We start from the raw sequence: 18100 nt of genomic DNA, 5'->3' as shown, positions 1-18100 counted from the left end.
TGATATCCAAGGAGTTTCAAAAGGTCATTAGAATAGCATAAACGGATCTTATTTTTTCCCATTATAGAAAATTGGAAAAATATGTAAAGTATTAAGAAAAAGTCATCAAGAGTCTTACTAGCTAAAGGTATGTACTATCAAGATGTTAGTGTATCATATGATACAATCTTATTTTCTAGATATGACTGTTTTAGTTTTTATAAATGTAGTTATAATCATATTGGATAGAATTTTATAGGCTTTCCCCCCTTCTATTTTGAAAAAGCTAATTACTTTTCAAATGTGTATGTTCATAAACCGGGATTAGTACAGTCCAGAATCATTCTACAGGATAAAATGTTTTTACGGATGTTAGTACAAGTTTTTAAAGAAAGAAAAAGCTCACATTATTAAATGTAGATATATTCCAGATTTGAAAGATCTGCAGACACAAAATGATTATGGCTTTCCTTGCCACACAAAATGTTGATAATCTTTCCTTAAAAACTAGAGTGCTTTTTAAATTTATCATAAAACATTTTCCTTTATTGCAAATTCTTTGTAAATATTTTAGTAGCTGCATGATATGAGGTTCAGCAGATGTATCACAACCCAATTTGTAACACCTCTTCTGTGCTACATGCTTCCCTGGATCGCTCATTTACATTTATGAATGAAAGAACATGGCTACTTGGTTTCCTCTCCCAATTTGAGTCTCCTTTGAATAAATCAGGAAGGCTGATAGGAAAGCTGGGGTCTACACCAAACCCGCCATTGGAAAAAAAAAAAAAAAAAATGGAGGAGCACTAACCGTCATTCGAAACCCTGGCTTCTTTGAAACACATCATATGCTTTTTTAGAGTACTCTGGCAGCTTTTTGTCTGGGGCAAACACCATTGCTACCCAGGAGTGTTAGAAACCAACTCAAGCAGCCCACCTATTACAGGTTAATTCTTAATCAAACATCTTGATTTCTCTTCCTCTTCTCACTCTTGCTCTCCACAACAGGCAATCATAGGGGACTCCATTGTTTAAAAAAAAAAAATCGTTACCACCTGAGTTACAGTCCTCTTTTACTTCGAAATTCTTCTGAGATGTGTTAAGGTTTATTCTTTGGTATGATCCACTCTGCTTCCCAAATCCTATTCCATTCTCTTTTCAAAACCTTTAGTCCTGTGATGTGTACTTCTGTTTTTGTGCCTTTACCAATTCCATTTTTTAAAAATTTCTTTATTGTTAATTCAAGAGGATTTTATTTGTGTGAGGGGAGGTAAATGCTGATTTCAGTCTGCCATCTTGAACTCAAAGTGTTGCATTTTCTTTTTAACACCCAAGAGTTCAGAATTTTATTTTTTAAAAATATTTTAATTTTATACTGGAGTATAGTTGATTTACAATGTTGTGGCAGCTTGAGGTATACAGCAAAGTGATTCAGTTATACATATATATATTCTTTTTCAGATTCCTTTCCCATATTGGTTATTACAGAGTACTGAGTAGAGTACCATGTGCTATACAGTAGGTCCTTGTTGATTATCTATTTTATATATAGTATATTTTATATATATAAATTTTTATAATAATTTTTATCTTTTCTTCACAGCATTTATCATCTCTTACTTAATGTCTTTCTTTCATGCTAAAGTATAAGCTCTGTAGAAGCATAAGCCCTGTCTTCTTGGTCTTCTTTTTACTTTCAATGGCCTAACCCATTACTAGGTACCTAATAATTATTTGTTAACTGAATGAATGAATGTGTCACATAACTTGCCTACTCTCAGTGAATTTACTGAAACTTAACACCTTAAAATAGTAGCTTGTGGGGGAAGTGATGGTAGTATCTGTGAACAGCTTGAAATGATATACAAAATTTTCTGGGTATGCCTCTCTTGTTTAGCCTACAGTTCTCAATTTTCAAAGGGGCCCATTAAAGAAAAAAAAAAAGGCTGAAAGTCACTGCCTTAAGAAAAGACCCCCAAAGTAGCATTTTACTCTAAAATATTTGAAGATCTCAACTTTGTAAACTGCTAATTCCCTCTGACTTAATTTTAACTCCACAGATTTATCTGTGGCATTCCCTTGGCATATTTTAGAAGCTTGGAATTTCTCAGGATCAGGTTCTGTAGCAGTTCAGTGCTAAGGTGAGGAGGGGCATCTAGGTAAGGATTGACTGCAAAGAAATGATACCACGGTACTCCTAGAAGCAGAGATAACAGAAGTAATTCATCAATAGTCTTGGAGCACAAATACATTCTGTTTGTTTATAGAATACTTACCTTTTCAGCTGGGAGGATGTGTTGTTTCATGAACTGCTTCACCCTAGTAAGAACTTCCTGGCCTGTCCTACTCTGTACAAACAATTGTCTGGTAGTATCAGTCTGTGGAAGTGCAGTACTGAAAGTTCTTTATAAAAAAAAAAGTTACAAAGATGTGCAAAACCATTATTATAGATTTCTGAATAGAATGTAAAGTCTTCCCCCAGTTTCCCAAAAACATCTCTCAGAAGAAGTTTCCATATTTTGGAGTTTTTTGTCTTTCATGTTATGGAAGGAATGCAGAATCACTTTATTTTGAACATTAAACTTTAGTGCTTAAAGCACTTTTTGGAGAAAACATAAGCCTGGCATGACCTCAATCAGTGGGAGTTTAAAATCTTTATTGAAGCCACATATCAGAATCTCTAAACAAGAAGGCAAAGAAATTGAATACAAATTTAATAATTACTCTTAGTATATGTCTCACAAATACAACTGCTGGATATCATTATAAACAAGACCTTTAAAGATCATTGTGAAGAGCAGTATCATCATTTGTTATGTTGTGGAGATAACAAATATTCATGTATGAGATGAACTGTAAAACACAACTGTCCTAATGATATGCCATGGATACTTGTGGCTTGGGCAGAATTTCCAGGGACAGCATCATCTGTGCATTCAGTAAGTGCTATATATCACACTGTTTTTTTTGTTTGTTTGTTTTAAATTTTGCTTTATATTGGAGGACAGTTGATTTACAACATTTACAATGTTTCAGGTATACAGCAAAGTGATTCAGTTATACATATACATACAGCTATTCTTTTTCCGATTCTTTTCCCATATAGGTTATTACAGAGTATTGAGTAGAGTTCCCTGTGTTATATGGTAGGTCCTTGTTGATTATCATTATCTATTTTATATATAGTAGTGTGCATATGTTAATCTCAACCCCCTAATTTATTTCTCCCCTCCATCACACCTGTTAGATGGGAGTGTGTTTGGAAAAAGTGTATTAGATGTTCAAAAGTGCTCCACTAATGGAGATATGAATTTCAAATACTCTTATGAAATGTCTGAATACATTTTCATGCAATGTCATGGTGGAAGAGAGCAACATTTCTAAACTTAATAAATCATCTTATATAATACATAACTTTAAACAGGTATATGTAAGTAACTTAAACATTAGAAGGAAACATTTGAGAATTTTATCAATATCTTAAAGGTTTATACATTCAAATTGGCAAAAAAAAAAACCTTTAAATCATTAAACGGGTATTTTCTTTAAATCTAAGGTCAATTTATTTTCAAGCGTAAAAGAGATTTACTAAAAAAAATTTACCATGATTGGCAGCGGCAATTCTGGTGTTGTAAGCAATAAAAACAATCCCTATCCCCTTAAAGTTTATGACCTTCACATACCTAATAAAGGCTCTAATTTGAGTTAGCCACAGAATCTATATTTTGCTTACCTTTTTGAGAGTTGTAATCCAGTTTCTGCCAGAGGTTGCACAATATTGGCAAACTGAAAGCTACTTTCAGATGCATTATTTCCCAGAAGATATCTACTATATACTCCCTATAAGTAAATTAATACAAAGTGATTAAAATTCATGGAAAACTATTCTTCAACTATCCAGTCTTTCCACAGTTTCCCGGCTACGTGAATCACTAAACTTACAAGGTACTAAGATATAAATCAGACTATCAGTTCTATTAATTTACATGCAGGAATAATTATACCACTCCAAATTAAAGAATTACACTTGTATCATTTAGTTAACATACTCTCATCATAACAGAATTATAACTGGAAAACAAACCAAACTTTAAAGTGAGTTTAGCAATTACTAAAGATACCAAATTGGCAAGTTATACCACCTCTAAAGATCATTGCTCTCCCTTCACAGTGGAGAAAAAAAAAAATCTAAAGAAACCAAAATAAAATTAAAAACTATAAAACCAAAGAGAAGGCAATGAGAGACTTCTAAGAATATTTTATCTCATTTTTTGGACCCCTAATTTAGGTGAAACTATTTTCTTTTGAACAGTGTTAGTTGAATGCTCATCTGTTTTTCTTTCTTAATTCTCCATGTTCTGTGTTTCCAACATAATATACTCTCCTGTTCCCTGTCCCAAACACAATCAACTGAATTTCATTAGTTTATTTCTTTATATAATTCTTTGTACAATAAAACACTGTAGCAGTCTTTCCGTCATTTCCAATTTCACATTTCTAGTTAGAATGGAATGTTTATGATCATCTCTAAGGCTACTAACTACATAGTTTATGACATACATATTAATTTCAATCATAAACCATGTCAAGCTTTTATTTGAAATGAAAATATATTTTAAATTCAAAGCCTGTTATCTCACTTTGGAAATTGACAGATATAGAAACATACCATAAACCTATTTTGAGAAATGCATCCAATCAACATGATTAATATGATTAATATGATTCTAAACTACAGGATGAGATGTAAGACAACTATTTCCTAGACATTTCAGTTATTGGAGGACAGCATGAACTCTGAGGACAGGGAAAAATAACCAAAATTTTCGTTAATCCTTCTTTTCCCATTCTTTTTTGTCTCTAAAATCTTTTATTTACTTGTTCTTCCTCCAAGCCCTAACCCCTTGCCAGAGATGAAGCATCTCAATTTCTTAAATAAACTAAGACTCAAAGTATAAGGGAGCTGAGTTAGTATAATGAAGAATGCATTTGTCTAAACGGTAAATTTAAAAAACTGAATTTATGTTCAGTTTTCTCTCAAAATTTATCACATAATTATCACATTATTAGAAAATGGAAAATGGACAATTTAGCTTATCTGCTCACTCAAAAACATAATTAAGAGGCTTCTGTATGTTAGGTACTGTGCTGGCTTTGGGAAATACAATGATAATTCCTTCTTCCTCATCAGCCCTGATTAATAGGGTTTTATAATCTGAATCAGATATCATATAAGGAGTTTAACTCTTTCTTATATTGGATATTCAGGAAATAACCAATTCTCAAATGCTTTTTCTCTTTTTGTCATTATGTCTTTCTCTCTCCCTTCTTCCATCTTTTTGGTTTATTATACCAAAAAGTGATACCACATTTTGCTACTCAACTTTTTCCCTTGCCAAATTCCTCTTCTGTAAACTCTGGATTTATGTTTTATCCATGTCTGGTATTTGTTATTATGGAAACTAAATTGATCTAAAGATAAGAATATAAGGGAATACCCTGGTGGTCCAGTGGTTAGGACTCTGTGTTTTCAGTGTCAGGGGCCCGGGTTCAATCCTTGGTAGGGGAACTAAGATCCCACAAGCAGAGACATGATGTGGCCAAAAAGAAAAACAAAAAACAAAAAAAGGAATATAAAAGCCCCAAAGACCAAAAATATTGTCAACAGTACATCAATAAGTAATGGTGAAACACATGTTAAAAAATTAATTACCTGTGCTATTCCAGCAATTTTAAAATATGAAAGGGCAAGAAAGAAATTCCAGTTAGGAAGATTAGAATTAATTCCTCTGCAGCGGCAATATATTGAAATCAGTTCTTCCATTGATGGTATCCCTATAAAAACAGTACATACTATAAACTTTAATAAGAATGTCGTGGTGAATATTTTAAAATGTCATATTGCATATAAATATAAAACTGAATATAAAATTAATCCATATAACAAAACATTAATCCATATAACAAAACATTATAATCTATATAATATTATAATTAAAATATTAATTATAATATGATATAATATCTTATAATAATATATTATTACTTATATTATATTATAGTATACATTATATTCTATAATATAAATAATATATTATATTATTATTTATATTATTAATTATGTATAATAATAAAATATATTATAATTAAAACATTATGATCCATATAATTATAACCCATAAAACAAAACATGCTCTAAATGTTGATTTCCAAAAGAACATTATATACAAATGATTATATTTTGTAACAAATTACTAGAAGTGGAATGATATATTCAAAAAAATCGATAGAATAAAATGATTTAAAAACATTTCAAGAAACAAAAGCTATTTATCTAAGATTGCAATATAATCCTTTTTTTAATTATGAAGAAAAATAAATATAATTTTATATTAATAGCAATTTAGGCAACATTATGTTTTCATACCTATGTTTTCTTGCAAATGAGGACTTTGACTTAACAATGGAATGGTCCTTGGCCAAAAGTAGAACACAGAGAGATGAGCCAAGTCTGACAGAGGATGACCAATGGTTGAAAGCTCCCAATCTAGTACAGCTACAACTCGAGACTGTAATTAAAAATAAAAAGGTTTTAATATATTAAATCCAAAACAACTAAAATAAGGAGATGAATGAAATAGAATATATTGAAAATCATATTTTCCATCAAAAGCAAATGTGAGGCTGTAGTTTGCAGTCTTTACCCACAGTGGCACATTTCATTTATCAAATAGAGCCAAGTCCCCTGGTTCCATTACTGGCCAACAGCTCTGCATTTTACTTTACACAGCCTTAACATGTCTACTAATGAATGGAGGCAAAAGCAGTTGAAAAGTTTCAACTGGGAGTAACTATAGTAAAGAAGAAATTCTAACAATTACTTATAATTTAAGAATCTATGCTCTGGTAATGAATCTTACAACATAACAAATATTACACTCCTATGACAATAGTAATTTTTTAAAGTAAGTTATTTCATGCTGTAGATATAAAACTATAATTGTTATAAAAGATGCTGTTTGTTTTATGAATACAAAATCCACCATTATATAGCAACATGATAAAAGAATTGTGTAATTTGGAACCAATAACACAGAAAGTTTTCCTCATTCTATTTTGTAACAATATGTATCAAGGGACTATATAGCTTTATGTTAAGAACACAGGACATTCAACTGCAAATACAAGGGGAAAAGGCAATTTGTAAAATAATATGCATAGTATGATCCTATTTGTTTAAATAAAAAGGGTACAAATGAATATGCAAAGTTGAAAGAATATACACCAAACTGATAGCAATGGCTATGGTTACTTCATGGGACTGAGGCAGGAGGGATGGGATATGGGAGGAGACACTCCATTGGAGGGTTCTTTATGGGAGGAGTGACATGATAGGATTTGTATTTTAAGGTCACTCTTGCTGCTATATTTTGAATAGACTGTAGGGGAGGCAATGAGGAGGCTGCAGCAATAATCTAGACAAGGTTATCTAAGCCAGATAAAACAGCAAAGCTCACTTAGGCAATGCAAGTTACTGGGTTTCATGCCTTTATGTAACTTTGTGTGTGCTTGCACTCCCTTGCTTCTCTCACACACTTGAACACATTATTGTAGCTTTAAGGAAAAATGTGGTCTTTGGAATCACAGACCTGTATTCAAGTCCTAGCTCCACCATTTACTGGCTGTGTAATTCTGGACAAGCTAGTTAACCTTTCTGATTCTCAATTTTTGCAGCCATAACATACACCTCTTGCATAGAGTTAGTGTGAAGATGAAATAAGAGCAGGTAACATGTCTATTTTGTTTACCAGTGTCTAGCTGCGAAGTACCTGACATACAGTAGGTGGCCAAAATGAATTTATTCAGTGAATAAGTACAGAGCCTGGCATATAGCAGGCAATAAAAAACTTACCATTATGACTATGGGAAAAATTGATCACTGCTTCCTCTATGGTTTGACTTCATAAGACTTTTTATGGTTGTGGTTATATTGAATTATGTTACCATGTTAGCTAGATTTGTTAAATTTGCTTAAAAAAAGGATTGGATGCATTTTTCTCTATACCATTCTGTTTGTTTCTGTGCTCTTGATGTCCAAAGAAAAGAAGATGATAAACTTAATTATGCTATAAATGTTTACCTTTTTTTAATTGAAAATTGGGAATTTTCCCCTGAGTTAAGTTTCAAGAAATTTGAAACATTTTAAAAGTAATTACCCAAAAAGCTATAAAACAATAGCCAGTGAGAAAAACTGATGGTTCATCAAATCATCAATTAGTATAAATTAATTAGCAATGGTTTATTAGAATCCTGTCTATTCCTGTTTGTGTACAGAGCTATAAAAAGCATAGCATAACTTCTAGTGGATGAGGTGAACATTTACTAATTCATTTTGCTGCTAAAGAACTTAAAATGATTTCTGAGAGTTTTTCTGAAACCTCAGCACAACTGAAACTTTTCATTTTGTTGATTATCTTCTACATTGAGTTTTATTTTCTAGGTATGCTTTTTGCCATATTGAATTTTTTTTTAATTTTTAATTTATTTTTGGCTGTGTTGGGTCTTCGTTGCTGCATGCGGCCTTTCTCTAGTTGCGGCGAGCGGGGGCTACTCTTCACTGTGGTGTGCGGGCTTCTCATCGCAGTGGCTTCTCTTGTTGTGGAGCACGGGCTCTAGGCACACAGGTTTCAGTAGTTGTGGCATGCAGGCCCTAGAGCACACGGGTTTTAGTAGTTGTGGTGCAGAGGCTCAGTAGTTGTGGCTCGCGGGCTCTAGAGCACAGACTCAGTAGTTGTGGTGCACTTAGCACAACAGGCTTAGTTGCTCCGCGGCACGTGGGATCTTCCTGGACCAGGGATCGAACCTGTGTCCCCTGCATTGGCAGGCGGAATCTTAACCACTGCTCCACCAGGGAAGTCCCTTGAATTTTATTAATATGTATGTATATTACCTTTTCAAAACAAAAGAAACACATGCAATACAGTAGGACTGACAATAGATGAAGGAGGTAGGAAAAAAGATAATAATTTTTAATAAAGTGATAAAGCTAAGAGCAGGTTATTACACAAAATTAAATGTCACAGGTCATATTGATATATAGTTTTTAGTGTTGACAGCAGAATTTGCTCTGAGTTCTCTATGGACAAAATAAAGTATGAAGCATAATCAGTCACAATGTTTATAGTGCATGTAGATTAAAAACAAACCAGCTGCACTTGGGTTGCTTCCAAGTGCCCATCAACAGATGATTGGGTTAAGAGGATGTGGTAATATACACAATGGAATATTACTCAGCCATAATAAAGAATGAAATATTGCCATTTGCAGCAACATGGATGGACCTAGAGAATATTATGCTTAGTGAAATAAGTCAGACAGAGAAAGACAAATACTGTATGATATCATTTACATGTGGAATCTAAAATATAATACAAATGAATGCATAGGCAAAACAGAAACAGACTCACAGATATAGAAAACAAACTTGTGGTTACAAAGGTGAAAGGGGAGGGGAGAGGGACAAATTAGGGGTATGGGATTAACAGATACAAACTACTATATATAAAACAGATAAGCATCAAGGATATATTGTATTGCACAGGGAATTATACTCATTATCTTATAATAACCTATAATGGAGTATAATCTGCAAAAACACTGAATGACAATGCTTTACATCTGAAACTGAAACTAACATTATATTACAAATCAACTGTACTTCAAAACAAAGCAAAAAAACCCAGCTGCTCAAGAGTGACAATTTTCATGGAGAGATCAGTCAAGAGATCAGTCAACTATAAGCAGAACAACCATCAATGAAAAAGACCAGAACCTACCAGAAAAGATCTTCTACAACTAAAAACATAAAGAAGGAACCACAATGGGGTGGGTAGGACAGGTGGACTCACAATATAGTCAAGTCCCATAACCCCAGTTGGATGACCCACAAACTGGAGAATAATTACACTGCAGAGGTTTTCCCACAGGAGTGAGAGGTCTGAGCCCCACGTTGGGCTCCCCATTCTGGGGGTCCTGCATCAGGAAGATGAGCCCCCAGTGCATTTGTCTTTGAAGGCTAGTGGTGCTTAATTATGGGAGTCCCAGAGGATTGGGGAAAACAGAGACTTCACTCTTAAACAGTGCACAAAAAATCTCACACACTCCAGGACCCAAAATAAAAGCCATAACTTGATAGGAGCCTGGGACAGACCTACCTGTTGGTCTTGGAGAGTCTCCCAGAGAGGCAGGAGGCAACTGCAGCTCACCTTGGGCCCACAGACACTGGTGGCAGCCATTCTTGGGAGCTCCTTCTACCATGTGGACATTGGTGTTGGCAGGCACCATTGTGAAATCCTCCCTCTGGCTTATTACCCCCAGGACCCAGCCCTGCCCTGGCCCAACAGCCTGTAGTCGCCAGTGCTGGGGCGCCTCAAGCCAAGCAACCCACTGGGCAAGGACACAGCCCCACCCATCAGCAGACAGGCTGCCTTAAGACCCCCTAAGCCCACAGCTGCCTCTGGACATGGCCCTGCCTACCAGAGGGCCCAGGACCTAGCTCCAGCCACCAGTGGGCAGGGACCAGATGGAAGAAAACCACAATCTGGCAGCCTGCAGACCCAGCCCATCTACCAACAGGCCAGAGACCCTGCCCTGGGACAAGCTTGGCCCCAGCCCTGTTCACTAGCAGGCTAATTCAAGCTTCTGGACACCCCCGACCCTGTGTCAGAAACCCACCCCCCACCAGCAGCAATCTGATACCATCTCTGGAATCCTTGGACCCTGCAACTGACTCCAGGACCTCCTCTGCCTGCCAGTAGTCTGGAAATAACCCCAGGACCTGGCTTCACCCACTAGGAAGGTGGGCAACAACCCTGGAGTCTTCTGGACCCTGACTCTGCCAACCAGTGAGCCAGCAATAGCCCTGGGGCCCCCCTGGGCTAGTTCTTCAGTCAGCGGCCTTGTGACCCAGCCCCGCCAACCAGCAGCCGGCAGCCTCCACATAAGGCAGAGCGTAGCAACCAACCAGACTGGGGGCTAACCAAACCTACCAGACTGCCCACATATTTAGCTGGCCACAAGAGAAGGTCCCAGGTAGCCCTCATAGGGGGAACCCCTAGAGCATATAGCTTGGGAGATGAGAAAGAAGTGCACTGCTGGGATGCATAGGACATCCGCTACAGAAGGTCACTTCTCCAAGGTCGGGAAATGTAACTAACTTAGCAGATACATAAAAATACAAACAGCAACTTAGGCAAAATGAGGTGACAGAGGAACATGCTCCAGATGAAGAAATAAGACAAAACCCCAGAAAAAGAACTAAGTGAAGTGGAGACAGGAAACCTACTTAAGAAAGAGTTCAGGGTAGTGATGGTAAAGATGATGAAAAAACCCAGGAGAAGAATGGATACACAGAGCGAGAAGTTAGAAGTTCTTAACAAAGAGTCAAAAAATATGCAGAACAACTGAACAGAGAAGAAGAATACAATAAATGACATGAAAAAATATACTAGAAGTAATCAACGGTAGACTAAATGATACAGAGGAATGGATCAGTGAGCTGGAAGACAGAGTAGTGCAAATCACTGATGTGGAACAGAAAAAAGAAAAAATAATGAAAAGAAATGAGGACAGTTTAAGAGACCTCTGGGACAACATCAAGCACAATAACATTTGCATTATAGAGGTCCTACAAGGAGAAGAGAGAGAGAAAGGGGATGAGAACATATTTGAAGACATAATAGCTAAAAACTTCCCTAACCTGGGAAAGGCAATAGACATCCAAGTCCCATAAGTGTAGAGTCCCATAAAGGATTAACCCCAAGAGGAACATGCCAAGACACATTTTAATTAAAATGGCAAAAAGTAAAGATAAAGAGAGACTATTAAAAGCAACAAGGGAAAAGCAAAAAATAACATATAAGGGAACTCCCATAAGGTTATCAGCTGACTTTTCAGCAGAAACTCTACAGGCCAGAAGGGAGTGGTACAATACCTTTAAAGTGGTGAAAGGGGGGCTTCCCTAGTGGTGCAGTGGTTAAGAATCCACCTGCCAATGCAGGGGACACAGGTTCGAGCCCTGGTCTGGGAAGATCCCACATGCCATGAAGCAACTAAGCCTGTGCACCACAGCTACTGAGCCTGCACTCTAGAGCCTGCGAGCCACAACTACTGAGCCCACACGCCACAACTACTGAAGCCCACGTGCCTAGAGCCCGTGCTCTGCAACAAGAGAAGCCACCAAAATGAGAAGCCCACACATCACTACAAAGAGTAGCTTCCACTCGCCACAACTAGAGAAAGCCAGTGCACAGCAAAGAAAACCCAACACAGCTAAAAATAAATAAATTAAAGAAATAAATTTAAAAAAAAAGAATAAAGTGATGAAAGGGAAACACTACAACCAGGAATACTCTACCCAGCAAGGCTCTTATTCAGATTTGATGAAGAGATCAAAAGTTTTACAGACAGACAAAAGCTAAAAGAGTTCAGCATCACCAAACTAGGTTTACAAGAAATGTTAAAGAAACTTCTCTAAGCAAAAAAGAAAAGGCCACAACTAGACACAAGAAAATTATGAAATGAAAAAGTTCATTGGTAAAGGCAAACATAAGTAAAGGTAGGAAATTATCCATGTACAAAGCTAGTAGGAAGATTAAAAGACAAAAGTAGTAAAATCATTAATATCCACAATAAGCAGGTAAGGAATACACAACCAATTAGATGTAAAATATGATATCAAAAACAGTAATCATGAGAGGAAGAGAGTACAAATGCAGGGTTGTTAAAATGCATTTGAAATTAAGCAGTCAGCAACTTAGAACAATCATATATATATATATATATATATATATATATATATATGTATACCCACCTACCTCATCATAACCACAAACCAAAAATCTATAATAGATATACATACAAAAAAGAAAAAGGAATCCAAACATAACTCTAAAGATACTCATCACATCACATGACAAGAGAACAAAAGAATAAGAAAGGGGAAAAAAAAGACCCACAAAACAATTCTAAAACAATTAACAAAATGGCAATAAGAACTTACATATCAGTAATTACCTCAAATGTAAGTGAAATAAATGCTCCAATCAAAAGACACAGAGTGGCTGAATGGATACAAAAACAAGACCTGTATAGATGCTGCCTACAAGAAGCTCACCTGAGATCTAAAGACACACAAAGACTGAAAGTGAGAGGATGGAAAAAGGTATTCTATGTAAATGGAAATCAAAAGAAAGCTGGGGTAGTAAAAGTTATATCAGACAAAATAGACTTTAAAATAAAGACTGTTACAAGAGACAAAGACACTACACATAATGATCAAGGGATCAATCCAAGAAGAATATATAACAATTGTAAATACATATGCACCCAACATAGGAGCACCTAAATACATAAAGCAAATATTAGCAGACATAAACGGAGATATCGACAGTAACATAATACTAGTGGGGGACTTTTAACACCCCACTTACATTAATGGACAGATCACCCAGACAGAAAATCAATAAGCCTTAAATGACACATTAGAACAGATGGCTTAGTTGATATATATAGAATATTCTATCTGAAAGCAGCGGAATACACATTCTTTTCAAGTGCACATGGACCATTCTCCAGGATAGATCACATGCTAGACCACAAAACAATCCTCAGTAAATTTAAGAAAACTGAAATCATATGAAGCATCTTTTCCAACCACAACGCTAAGAGACTAGAAATCAACTACTAGAAAAAAACTGCAAAAAACACAAGATGCTAAACAATATGTTACTAAACAACAAATGGAACACTGAGGAAGTCAACAAGGAAATAAAAACTTACCTAAAGACAAATGAAAATGAAAACATGATGATCCAAAATTTATGAGATGCAGCAAAAGCAGTTCTAAGAGGGAAGCTTATAGTGATACAAGCTTACCTCAGAAAAAAGAAAAATCTCAAATAAACAACTTAAACTTACACCTAAAGGAACTAGAAAAAGAAGAACAAACAAAACCCAAAGTCAGTAGGAGAAAAGAAATCGTAAAGATCAGAGCAGAAATAAATGAAATAGAGACTAAAAAAATCAATAGAAAAGATAAATGAAACTAAAAGCTGGTTCTCTATGAAGATAAGCAACACTGATAAACCTTTAGTCAGACTTATCAAGAAAAAAAGGGAGAGGTATCAAATCAATAAAATCAGAAATGAAAAAGAAGTTACAACTGACATCACAGAAATATAAAGAATCATGAGAGACTACAATGAACAACTATATGCCAATAAAATCAACAACCTCGAAGAAACAGACAAATTTTTAGAAAGGCACAATCTTCCCAGACTGAACCAGGAAGAAATAGAAAATATGAACAGATCAATTACCAGTAATGAAATTGAATCAGTAATTTAAAAACTCCCAAGAAACAGAAGTCCAGGACCAGATAGCTTCATGCGTAAATTCTACCAAACATTTACAGAAGAGTTAATGCCTATCCTTTTTAAACTATTCCAAAAAATTGCAGAGGAAGTAACACTTCTGAACCCATTCTATGAGGCAAGCATCACCCTGATATCAAAACCAGACAAAGATATGACAAAAAAAGAAAGTTACAGGCCAATATCACTGATGAACATAGATGCAAAAATCCTCAACCAAATACTAGCAAACCAAATACAACAACACATTAAAAGGATCATACACCATGATAAAGTGGGATTTACCCCAGGCATGGAAGGACTTTTCAATATCTGCAAATTAATCAATGTGATACACCACATTAATAAACTGAAGAATAAAAATCATATGATCATCTCAATAGATGCAGGAAAAGCTTCTGACAAAATTCAACATCCATTTATGGAATTTTTCTCAAGAGAGTGGGCATAGAGTAGGGAACATATCTCAACATAATGAAGGTCATTCATGACAAACCCACAGTTAACATCATACTCAACAGTGAAAAGCTGAAAGGATTTCCTCTAAGATCAGGTACAAGACAGGGATGCCCACTCTTGCCATTTTTATTCAATATAGTATTGGAAGTCCTAATCACAGCAGTCAGACAAGAAAAAGAAATAAAAGGAATCCAAATTTGAAAGGAAAAAGTAAAACTGTCACTCTTTGTAGATCACATGGTACTATACATAGAAAATCCTAAAGACACCACCAGAAAACTACTAGAGCTCATCAATGAATCTGGCAAAGTTGCAGGATACAAAATTAATGTACAGAAATCTGTTGCATTTCTATACACTAACAATGAACTATCAGAAAAAGAAATTAAGGAAAAAAATCCCATTTACCATTGCATCAAAAAGAACAAAATACCTGGGAATAAACCTACCTAAGGAGGTAAAAGACCTGCAGTTGGAAAACTATAAGATACTGACAAAAGAAAATGAAGATGACACAAACAGATGGAAAGATATACCATGTTCTTGGACTGGAAGAATTAATATTCTTAAAATGACCATACTACCCAAGGCAATCTACAGATTCAATGCAATCCCTATCAAAATACCAATGGCATTTTTCACAGAACTAGAACAAATAATTCTTAAATTTATATGGAGGGAATTCCCTGGAGATCCAGTGGTTAGGACTCTGTGCTTTCACTGCCAAGGGCCCGAGTTCAATCCCTGGTAGGGGAACTAAGATCCCATGAGGCGTGCAGTGTGGCCAAAAAAAAATTAAATTTTTATGGAAACACAAAAGACCCTGAATAGCCAAAATAATCTTGAGAAAGAACAGAAGTGGAGGAATCATGCTCCCTGACTTCAGATTATACTACAAAGCTACAGTCATTAAAACAGTATGGTATTGGCACAAAAACAGACACAAAGATCAATGGAATATAACAGAGAATGCAGAAATAAATCCACGCACTTATGGTCAATTAATCAATGACAAAGGAGGCAAGAATATATAATGGAGAAGACAGTCTCTTCAAAACTGGTTCTGAGAAAACTGGACAGCTACATGTAAAAGCATGATATAAGAACATTTTCTCACACTACATACAAAAATAAATTCAAAATGGATTAAAGACCTAAATGTAAGACTAGAAATGAAACTCCTAGATGAAAACAGACCACACTCTTTGATATAAATTGTAGCCATATGTTTTTAGATTTATCTCCTAAAGCAAAGGAAATAAAAGCAAAAATAAACAAATGGGGCCTAATTAAACTTAAAAGCTTTTGCATAGCAAAGGAAACCATCAACAAAATAAGAAGACAACCTACTGAATGGGAGAAAATATCTGCAAATGATATGACCAATAAGGGATTAATATCCCAAATATATAAACAGCTCATACAACTCAATATTTAAAAAAAAAAAAAACCTGATTAAAAAATGGGCATAAGACCTGAATAGACTTTTTTCCAAAGAGGAAATGCAGATGGTCAACAGGCACATGAAAAGATGTTCAACATCGCTAATCATTAGGGAAATGAAGTCAAAACCACAATGAGATATCACCTCACACCTGTCACAATGGCCATCATCAAAAAGAACACAAATAGCAAATGCCAGTGAGGATGTGGAGAAAAGGGAACCCTCATACAGTGTTGGTGGGAATGTGAATTCGTGCAGCCACTGTGCAAAACAGTATGGAGGTTTTGCAAAAAACTAAAAATAGAACTATAATATGACTCAGCAATTCCACTCCTGGGTATATATCTGAAGAAAACAACAACACTAATTTGAAAAGTTACATGTATCCAGTGTTCATACCAGCATTATTTACAATAGTCAAGATATGGAAGCAACCTAAGTGTCCATCAACAGATGAATGGATATAGAAGACATGATATATATATATATATATATATATATATATATATATATATATATATATATATATATATATACACAATGGAATGCTACTCAGGCATAAAAAAGAGGGAAATTTTGCCATTTGCAACAACGTGCATGGACTTGGATGGTATCATGCTAAGTGAAATAAGTTGGACAGAGAAAGACAAATGCATGATATCACTTATATGTGGAATGTAAAAAATAAACTAGTGAATATAACAAAAAAGAAACAGACTTATAGACTTAGAGAACAAACTAGTGGTTACCAATGGGGAGAGGGAAGGAGGGAGGGGCAATTTAGAGGTAGGGGATTAAGAGGTACAAAGTATTATGTATAAAATAATCTATAAGGACACAGAGAATATAGCCAATATTTTATAATAACTATAAATGGAGTATAACCTTTAAAATTTGTGAATCACTATACTGTACACCTGTAACTTACATAATACTATATATCGACTATACTTTAATTTTTAAAAAGTAACAATTTTTCTTGGCAATGGCTTAAGAAAAATGTCACCCATCAGTCTGCATGAAGGAAACATTGTGTAGTGGACTGAAATGTCTTCAACAACATCAAGAGAACTTCCAGGGGTATGTAATCCCTAGAAAGTAGCTTGTGCTGAAAAGTGACTAAAAGGACAAAAACGAATCAAGTCTAAATGTGAGAGTGGGAGTCTAGATGTAAAAGGCAACTTGATAGTTCGAGAAGAATAGAAAAGATTTGAAAAAGCCATTTAAAAAAATGTCACAGATTTTACAAAGAGATGAAGTTCCAACCTAGATGAAATTATGCAGCATAGATATGTCCCAGACCCCATTAACGTGACTTTACGACTTCATTCTGTAGCAAAAATACAATGAACCAAGATCAGGGTTGGAGATTATATATAAAGTCAAGAGGTGAGAAGATTCTGGAATAACAATATAAGGTCAGGAAACTTTATAACTCTTACATTACTTGCACACACATCCAGTCAAAAAATTATTAATTCATTGATAATAAAGAAGGTAGTTCTTGAAATGATTGATCATGCCCACCTGGGCCAGGCAAGGTGAGAAGTCAAATGAAGTCATAAGGGGTTCATGGATTCTAAAGTAAGAGCAATCAAATTTGTAGCATCTCACGTGAGGTATAAAGAAATAAAAGAAGTAGAAGGTAGTGAGGCTGTGGTCAAAGACAAGGGTTTCAGTTTCTAGATTACCAACGCTGACCAGTTCCAACAGAGATAAGCAGCAGTACAGTGTAAAAGGAATCATATGGAATTGGAAGTCAGTAGGTCTGAGTTCAAAACCTGGC

At 35.2% G+C, this 18100-nt stretch overlaps 1 protein-coding gene across 8 annotated transcripts in view; it reads right to left on the bottom strand.

Moving 5' to 3' along the window:
• The window catches only part of ACAD11 (acyl-CoA dehydrogenase family member 11), a 96191-nt gene that overhangs the window by 55887 nt on the left and 22204 nt on the right, over positions 1 to 18100 (bottom strand). For 6 of the 8 annotated variants that reach the window (XM_059920326.1, XM_059920329.1, XM_059920328.1 and 3 more), the window contains 4 exons: positions 6407 to 6548; positions 5693 to 5832; positions 3713 to 3819; positions 2256 to 2382 (listed from right to left, as the gene is read on the bottom strand). In XM_059920326.1, coding sequence (XP_059776309.1) covers positions 2256 to 2382; positions 3713 to 3819; positions 5693 to 5832; positions 6407 to 6548 — 516 coding nt within the window. The remainder of the gene's footprint in view (positions 1 to 2255; positions 2383 to 3712; positions 3820 to 5692; positions 5833 to 6406; positions 6549 to 18100) is intronic. The other 2 variants (XM_059920327.1, XM_059920330.1) reach the window with 1 other exon arrangement.

This window comes from Balaenoptera ricei, chromosome 4, assembly GCF_028023285.1.
Source record: "Balaenoptera ricei isolate mBalRic1 chromosome 4, mBalRic1.hap2, whole genome shotgun sequence".
Classification (NCBI taxonomy): Eukaryota; Metazoa; Chordata; class Mammalia; order Artiodactyla; family Balaenopteridae; genus Balaenoptera; species Balaenoptera ricei.
This window is presented reverse-complemented; position numbering and strand designations above follow the sequence as displayed.